Here is an 8,598-nt window from a genome sequence, read left to right as displayed (position 1 = left end):
GCAACTCAGTCGGGGGGATGAGAACCGACCCCGTCGATCTGGGCCGTCAGGGGGGTCCATATAAATCCCACGAGTCTGCCCTAAAGGTCTTGCTTGGCTGCCTCTTATTTTCGTCGTCTTTCCCCCCTGCTTCCTCCCTCAGCTGAATCTTGCTGGTGGTGCCCGGAGCGATTTCCGGCAATGTCCAGTAGGTTTTCTTCCTGTTTTCACTAGGGTTTCCTCTTTTTTCCTTCTCGTCAACTTCCATTTTCTACTCTTAATTTTTGCTCCACTCTTCCGTGAGAATGGGTTCCAGTCCCGAAGAGGTTGGGTCGAGTCTGTCGGGAGAGGAGCTGGAGTTAATCCGCTCCCGTTTTTTCTTCCAGCCCGGGTTTCGCCTTGAAACCGCAGGGCCGGAAGACAGGGTGACGCAGCCGCCCCCAGGTCGGATCGCGGTCTACCGCGAGACACTTTGGGCGGGCCTGCGTTTTCCTGCCCATGAGTTCGTGAGCGACTTACTGGCCGAGTACCAGCTCGTCCCGGCGCAGTTAGCTCCGAACTCATGGAGGACCATAATCGGGTTTTTATCCCTGTGCCTCGGGCACGGGATCCCGATTTTGGTAGGCCTTTTTCGTCGGTGTTTTCTGTTAAAGAAAAACCCGGCGGACGTAGGGTGGTTGTACTTCGCCTTCCGGGGCGGTATGTCACTCTTCCGGGGCGCCCCTTCCTCGATCCACGAGTGGAAGAGGAAGTTTTTCTTTCTGGCGTCTGTGGCGCCTTGGGGGTTTGAGCCGAGGTGGGGACACCCACGGCTGAAGGCCCTCAACAGACTCTCCGAGCCCACGGGGAGGGAGCTGAGGATCCTAGACTCTGTGCGAGCCCTCGGGAGGGACAACGACCTGACCGAGCTCCTGCGGGAGGACGCCCTGGCGAGCGTGGGTCTGAGCTCGGCGCGCCCCGAGGGTAAGGGCGGCTACATTATTTTCATTCTTTGTCTTTCGCTTTTACTGCCACTGGCCTGACACTTAACAAAATTTTCGATTTCAGATATTCCCCGTATGCCGACCAGTAACACGTCGCTTTTTTCCCGCCTGAGGAGGCGGAAGGCCGGGGGGGCTAATCCCCAGCCTCGGAGGAGGGCGAGGACAGACGGCGCTTCCTCGTCGGCCGGGACGAGTGGCCCCGAGGCGGGGGCCCCTGCGGCCGACCCGAGGCGGGAGCGGGTGGTCAGTGGTGCGGGCCCATCGGCCCCTCCTTGCCCTGCCCCCCTTGCCCGGCGGGGGGAGTCGTCCGCGGCCCGGCCGCAGCAGCCAGGACCCGGGCCCGCCCGAGGCCCCGAGGCGAGCGGCTCCGGGACCTCGGGTTCGATCGTGCCGAGTTCTTCCCGAGCTTTCCGAGAAGAGTCGGTTGAGCCGGACTCTTCCATTCCTGAGGGGAGCTCGGCCTTTCAGGACGCCGAGGTCGCACGCTCCATGTTGCGGCGTGCAGTGCTTCCAGCGGACCGGGCCGTGTTCCGGGGGATTTCGCTGGAGGAGGTCGCCGGCAGTGCTTACTGCAGCACGGCCCGGGTAAGTTCCCTTCTTAATTTTCCGGAGTTATTAGCGTGCATACGTGCCTTTCAACTCACAATACCCTCGCTTCTTCTTCTCTTTTTTTTTTTCTTTTTTTTTTTTCAGCATATTCTCGAGCTCGACACCATGGCGTTCCTCGCCCACGGGTATCGGGAAGAAGTTCGGCAGCTCGGCCAGCAGCTGGAGCCGGCCAAGAAAAGAATCGCCGAGCTAGAAGCGGTGTCGGCCGCTGCCGAGGCTCGGTGGGCGGCCACCGAGGCCGAGCGTCTTGCCGTGGTGGGGGCGCTTGAGGAGGAGAAGGCGGCTCACGCCATGACCAAGGCAACCATGCGCGGCACGGAGGCGCGCTTGGGGGAGGTCCAGGCCAGGGTCGCGGCCCTCGAGTATGAGGAGAGGGCCCTTCGCCTCCGACTCGAGCAACTTGAGGCCCGGGAGAGGAGGGCTCTCGAACGAGCCGAGCACGCCGTGGAGCTCTTCAAAGAGTCGCAAGAGTTCCGCGACATGTTGGAGGAGGAGACGGTCGACGGTTTCCTTCGAGGCTTCGAGAACTTCCGAGAGCAGGTGCGCCTGTACTGCCCTCAGTACGACTTCTCGACGGTCCGTCCGAGGGAGGACCGGGGCTGGGGGTCCGACGTGCGAGCCCTTCCCACCATCCTGACATCCGAGGCGGGAATATATGAGCAAGACCCCGCCGAGCCTTCGACGGGGGTAGCCGAGGCGGACGGTGTCATGGAGGTGGCTCTGGCGGCCGAGACGGACGCTGTCCCGGAGGTGGTGCCCGAAGCTCCTGCTCCCGACCCCGAGCCTGTTCCGGAGGAAGGTCTTGAGGTCATCAATGTGCCGGACGACCCCCCGGATGTGGCTCCCGCCGCTTAGGACTTAGCATATTTTTCTTTTCTTTTTCATTGTATCCGGGGTCGGCCCTTGAGCGGCCGACTTCCAATTTTGTAATTGGCCTTCCGGCCCTTTGTTAATGAAAAAGTATTTTTGCCATTCCGTGTTCATCTTTCCCTCTGTTGTCATGACCGAGGTCAGGGCCTTAGCGAACCGCCTCGATGGCCTAGCTTCGCATTTTAATTTCCGGGCTGCTTAACGAAGTTGTCCTTCTTCCCGGGCTACGTCTTAGCCTTCTCGGGTTCCAGTCATCCCGACGAAGAGGAGCTCCGAGTCTTGAGTTTTTTAGAAAATTTCTCTAAGTCCTATAGCTCGGATTTGGGAGTCGTGGAGGTCATTGCGTTTAGCCTTTAGGGGAGTCCCAAGGCGTCGAGGTCGGGCCTTAGCCCTTTAACTAAGACCGGACTAGGTCTGTGCGTGCCGCTAATCGGGGAGTTTAGTCGGGTCTCCGAACTTAACTCCAAACCCCTCAGAGGGAGCGCGGGCCAATAGGCAGGTTATTACCGACGGTTTTCGTAGTTATTGTTCTCGGACTCTGCCGAGGCTTCGGTGAGCAAGGCTGGGTTTCCAGAGATTGCCTTGGTACCCGCGTTTGGCTGGCACATTCGTGGCCGGGACCACTTTTTCAGCCGGACGTAGGAGTTTACGTCGAAGAGCCGAGTTGGGCACTAATTTATGAAATCCTCTGTACCAGTTTTGGAGGCTTGACGAACGGTGCATGCATAATGTAATTAGGAGGTCGATCCTAAGCCGACCCGTTAGAGAGGCCCGACTTTGGGGCGAGATAAGGCTCCAACATTAAGATTCCGCTCAGTAATATGTAAATAAAATTTGACAAGGAGGGCGTTCAGTTGAATGTACCTCTTTCATTCTCAGAGTTATGCTTCGCATGGTGGAGTAGGCTGCTTCCCTTCCTCGTCGACCTGCGGAGTCATTTTTGACTTTAAGGGGGCTCGGGCTTCTCACGGACCCGACAGCACCCGCCGAGGTTGAGAGGGCTTGGGGAGACTTTATTGATTTGTAGCTCTTTGCGAGGTCGAGGGAGTTTGAGACCCTGTGGTCGGACCTCAGGGCACCTCAACCTTGGTCGAGGGGTCTTGTGTCAGGTCGGCGGGTCTGCGGACGCTTTGCTGACCTGTGGTACCTCCCGAAGTCGAGGGAGTCTGATTCTCTACGGTCGACCCTCGGGGCATCCCGACCTTAGTCGAGGGGGCGCTACGGGGGGCCGCGAAGGTACTACCCCGTTGTTGATGATGAGCGCCACGGGGGGCCGCGAAGGTACTACCCCGTCTTCCCGAAGTGTCGAGGGGTCTGGGTACGCACTGTCGACACTCGGGGCATCTCGACCTTAGTCGAGGGATCGCTCGCTTCGGGGATCGGGGATCGTCGACCGCTCCTGGGGGTCCACTTCGTGGCGCCCCAGGTGGAGCCACCCTTTCCACCCCTCACGGCGCCTTCCCGAGGTCGAGGGAGTCTGGTTCTCTACGGTCGACCCTCGGGGCATCCCGACCTTAGTCGAGGGGGCGCTACGGGGGGCCGCGAAGGTACTACCCCGTTGTTGGTGATGAGCGCCAGGGGGGGCCGCGAAGGTACTACCCCGTCTTCCCGAAGTGTCGAGGGGTCTGGGTACGCACTGTCGACACTCGGGGCATCTCGACCTTAGTCGAGGGATCCTCCTCCATTCCACGTCTCATCGTCTTGCGATTCTTCCCGAGGTCGAGGGAGTTTGGGACTCTACGGTCGAGCCTCGAGGCATCCCGATTTTGGCCGGGGAATCTGAGGATCACAGACGACCCAATATTAAAAGAAGATTACAGTTATCAAGGTGAGAGAAATATTTGCAGAAAAAGGAGCTGAGTCCATTGTCCTGATTGTTTTGAACCCCTTAGGGTTTCATTGGTAATACATCCGTAGATTCTCGGAGTTCCAGCTTCGTGGGATCAGAGTCCCCTCCAGGGACTTCAATTTGTACGCCCCTGGTCGTTGTACCCGGGCGATTTGATACGGCCCTTCCCAATTTGGGGCGAGCTTTCCTTGCTCGGTCGGTTGAGAAGCCTCGGCTCTCCTGAGGACGAGGTCCCCTACTTTGAAGAGCTTGGGCTTGACTCTGGAGTTGTAGTATTGGGCCGTTCGCTGTTGGTATCTCGCCATGCGAACCCGGGCGATCTCTCTCGTTTCTTCGACAAGGTCCAAGTTGCTCCTTAGCTGGGAAGAGTTGGTGTCGGGGTCGTAATGCTCCACTCTGGGAGAAGGCAGGCCGATCTCCAACGGGATGACGGCCTCAGTGCCGTATGCTAGGTTGAAGGGGGTCTCTCCCGTGGGTAGTCGGAACGTGGTCCGGTACGCCCAAAGAACATTGTACAAGTCCTCGACCCACTGTCCTTTGGACCGATCAAGCCTAGCTTTAAGTCCCTGCAAAATAGTTCGGTTAGTTACCTCAGTTTCTCCGTTTGTCTGGGGGTGAGCGACCGAGGTGAAACGGTGATCAATGCCGAGTTCAGAGCAAAATTCCCTGAAATGAACATTGTCAAATTGTCGACCATTGTCAGATATAAGGATACGGGGTAGTCCGAATCTGCAGATTATGGACTTCCACACGAAGTCCCGCATCTTTTGCTCGGTGATCCGGGCGATGGGTTCGGCCTCGACCCATTTGGTGAAGTAGTCGATGGAGACGACCAGGAACTTTCTCTGTCCGGTGGCCAGGGGAAAGGGCCCCAGGATGTCGATCCCCCATTGGGCAAACGGCCAGGGGGCGATGATGGAGGTCAGCAGAGCTGAAGGTCGGCGCTGGATATTGGCGTTTCGTTGGCACCGATCGCACTTGCGGACGAAATCTGTTGCGTCCTTCTGGAGTGTGGGCCAGTAGTATCCCTGCCGCAGGATCTTATGGGCCAAGGCTCGACCCCCTAAGTGATTTCCGCAGATCCCTTCATGGACTTCTCGGAGGGCGTAGTCCGCCTCGGAGGGGCGGAGGCATCTGAGAAGGGGAGAAGTAAATGATTGTCGATAGAGTTTATTCTCGTACAAGACATACCGGGGAGCCTGGCGCTTGATTCGACGAGCCTCCGTCTCGTCATGAGGTAGGGTTCCGTCCTGAAGGTAGCAGATGAGCCCATCGATCCAACTTGGCTCGGAGTCGACGTACATGGTAGGCTCGGGTTCCTCCGTGCTGGGGGTCTGAAGATACTCGAGCGCTGTTCCCTTGGGAAGCTCGCTCATGCGGGAGGTGGCCAGTTTGGATAGCTGGTCTGCCCTGAGGTTTTCCGCTCTGGGAATGTACCGAATATTAAAAGAATTCAGGGCAGATGTGAGTTCCCGCACCTTTTGGAGATACTTTTGCATGGATGGCCCTTTAGCTTCAAAATCTCCTTGGACCTGGTTCACCACCAGCTGGGAGTCGCTGAAGGCCGTCAGATCTCCCACTTTTAGTTCTCTCGCCAGCTTGAGCCCGGCGATGAGAGCCTCATACTCGGCCTCATTGTTCGAGGCCGGGAACTCGAGGCGCAGAGCTTGCTCAGCCACCACTCCATCTGGACTGGTGAGGATAAGTCCGGCCCCGCTGCCCCCCGGGGTCGAAGACCCATCCGAGTGCAGGACCCATGGCTGCTTCGGGGTCTCCTCCACGGACTCAGATGGCAGCTCGGGGTCGTCCGGAAGAGTGCACTCCACGATGAAGTCGGCGAGTATCTGAGCTTTGATAGCCGGCCTGGGCCGATATTCGAGGTCGAATTCCCCGAGCTCGACCGCCCATTTGGCGACCCTCCCCGCACGATCCGACCTCTGCAATATTTGCTTCATGGGCTGGTCGGTCAATATAGTTATCGTGTGGGCTTGGAAGTAAGGCCTGAGTCTCCGAGCCGAGATGATGAGAGCGAAGATGGTCTTCTCAAGTTTAGAATATCGGGTCTCGGCATCCCTGAGAACCCGGCTGGTGTAATAGACCGGCTTTTGGAGCTTGTCCTCTTCCCGGATGAGAACTGAGCTCACTGCGGCTGGGGAGACGGCCAGATATAAGTAAAGGACCTCGCCTTTCCGGGGCTTGGTGAGCAGCGGGGGAGAAGCTAGAAGGCTCCGAAGCTCTTCAAAGGCCTGCTGGCATTCTTCTGTCCACCGGAAATCTTTCGGCCGTTTGAGGCTCTTGAAGAAGGGGAGGCAACGCTCGGCCGACCGAGAGACGAACCTTCCCAGGGCGGCTACCCGCCCCGCAAGCCGCTGCACCTCCTTAATTGTCTTTGGAGGCGACATCTCTTGCAGTGCCCGGATTTTCTCCGGGTTGGCCTCAATTCCGCGCTGGGTCACTATGAAACCCAGGAACTTGCCCGAGGTGACCCCAAACGCGCACTTCGCCGGATTGAGTTTCATTTGATATTTTCTGAGCTTGGCGAACGTCTCGTCGAGATCGGCTATGTGGTGTTCCGCCGCTCGGCTCTTCACCAACATGTCGTCCACGTAGACTTCCATGTTCCGGCCGATCTGGTTTTTAAAAATCTGGCTGACCAGCCTCTGATAGGTGGCCCCAGCGTTTTTCAGGCCAAAGGGCATCACCTTATAGCAGTAGGTGCCCTTGTCGGTGATGAAGGCCGTCTTCTCCTCGTCTTCTGGCGCCATTCGGATTTGATTGTATCCTGAAAAGGCGTCCATAAAAGTTAGCAGTTGGTGTCCCGAGGTGGAGTCGACGAGTTGGTCGATGCTCGGGAGGGGGAAACTGTCTTTTGGGCAGGCCTTGTTCAGGTCGGTGTAGTCCACACACATACGCCATTTTCCGTTGGCCTTCTTTACGAGGACTATGTTGGCGAGCCAGTCCGGGTAGAAGACCTCCCGGATGAAGCCGGCTCCGAGGAGTTTGTCCACCTCCTCGGCCGCAGCTCGTTGTCGCTCGGGGGCGGAGCCTCTTTTCTTCTGCTTTACAGGCTTGCTGGTTGGTTTCACCTGAAGTCGGTGGACCATGACCTCAGGGTCAATTCCTGGCACGTCCGCGGGCAACCAGGCGAAGACGTCGGCATTATCCCGCAGGAAGCTGACGAGGCGATCCCTCTCATGGGCGCCGAGGCCGGAGCCAACCTGCACAGTTAGCTCGGGAAAATTTTCTCGTAGTGGGATTTGAATAAGGAGCTCACCGGGCTCTACTTGCTTCTTCCAGGGGGTGTCCCTCGCATCGAGGGTTTCTATGGGGAGTGAAGGGCGCGTCGGGCGGTCTGGCGCCTCAGCTGGTTGTTTCACTGTGTGGGCCGCCATGTAGCATTGCTTGGCGACCAGTTGGTCTCCGCGGACCTCGCCTACTCCTTGGTCGGTGGGGAACCGCATGAGTAAATGGCGAGTTGAAACCACGGCTCGAAGGGTGTTTAACCCTGGGCGCCCAAGGATGGCGTTGTAGACCGAGGGCAGACGGACCACCAGAAAGTCCATCCTCACAGTGCTCTCCCGGGGGGCGAGGCCAACTGTGACAAGGAAGCTAGCCTCACCTTCAACCGAGACCGCATCTCCGGTAAACCCGACTAGCGGGGCACTGATTCTCCGGAGATGTCCTTCTGTCAACCCCATTTTTTGGTAGGCGTGGTAGTACAAAATATTGGCTGAACTTCCATTGTCAACTAGGACACGCTTTACATCAAACCTATTTACAATCATTGAGATGACCACAGCGTCATCGTGAGGGGTCTCGACCCCTTCTAAGTCCTCGTCCGAGAACGAGATGACTTCATCGGTACGTGGGCGCTTCGGGGGTGTTCCCTGGGCGGCCGTTCCTGCCGAGGCCCGCCCGATCATGTTGATGGTGCCGGCGATGGGCCTGTTGTCGCCTGGATTTTCGGTTGGTGCGACATTCTCCGCCGGCCTTCTTTCCTCAGGTCGATTCCTCACGAACCGGTTGAGTACTCCCCGTCGGATGAGCGCTTCTATCTCGTCCCGGAGTTGGAAGCAGTCCTCCGTGTCGTGCCCACGGTCTCGGTGGAAGCGGCAATACTTCCTGGTATTTCGGGGAAATCCCGTGTCTCGCATAGGAGGCGGGGGTCGGAAGAAGTCCCGACCCTCAATTTCCATCAGGATCTCGGCCCGGGGAGCATTAACGGGTGTATAGTTCTCGTACCTCGCCTGGTACATCCGGGGCCGTGGTGGAGACCTCGGACGAGGAGGTGTCCTCTGCTGAGGTCGC

General features: G+C 58.1%; 1 protein-coding gene across 1 annotated transcript; it reads left to right on the top strand.

The window, feature by feature from the left end:
* The first annotated feature begins 1,320 nt into the window (after positions 1-1,320).
* LOC149768162 (uncharacterized) lies at positions 1,321-2,598 on the top strand. The gene is made up of 2 exons (XM_089929864.1): positions 1,321-1,547; positions 1,656-2,598. Exons 1-2 carry the CDS (start codon positions 1,452-1,454, stop codon positions 2,424-2,426), a joined length of 867 nt encoding a protein of 288 aa, XP_089785990.1. The 5' UTR covers positions 1,321-1,451; the 3' UTR covers positions 2,427-2,598.
* Positions 2,599-8,598: the final 6,000 nt, after the last annotated feature.

This window comes from Phoenix dactylifera, chromosome 3 (assembly GCF_051530095.1).
Source record: "Phoenix dactylifera cultivar Ajwa chromosome 3, Ajwa_hap1_PhDact_Kaust_v1.1, whole genome shotgun sequence".
Lineage (NCBI taxonomy): Eukaryota > Viridiplantae > Streptophyta > Magnoliopsida > Arecales > Arecaceae > Phoenix > Phoenix dactylifera.
The sequence above is the reverse complement of the archived record's forward strand: the minus strand, read 5'-3'. Positions and strand labels throughout refer to the sequence as shown.

What these genes read in the sequence shown, in the direction of transcription:
- LOC149768162 (XM_089929864.1), top strand. Translation starts at nt 1,452, where the DNA reads ATGTTGCGGCGTGCAGTGCTTCCAGCGGACCGGGCCGTGTTCCGGGGG. An exon ending in CTTACTGCAGCACGGCCCGG is followed by an intron (nt 1,548 to 1,655) that starts GTAAGTTCCCTT and finishes TTTTTTTTTCAG; the next exon opens with CATATTCTCGAGCTCGACAC.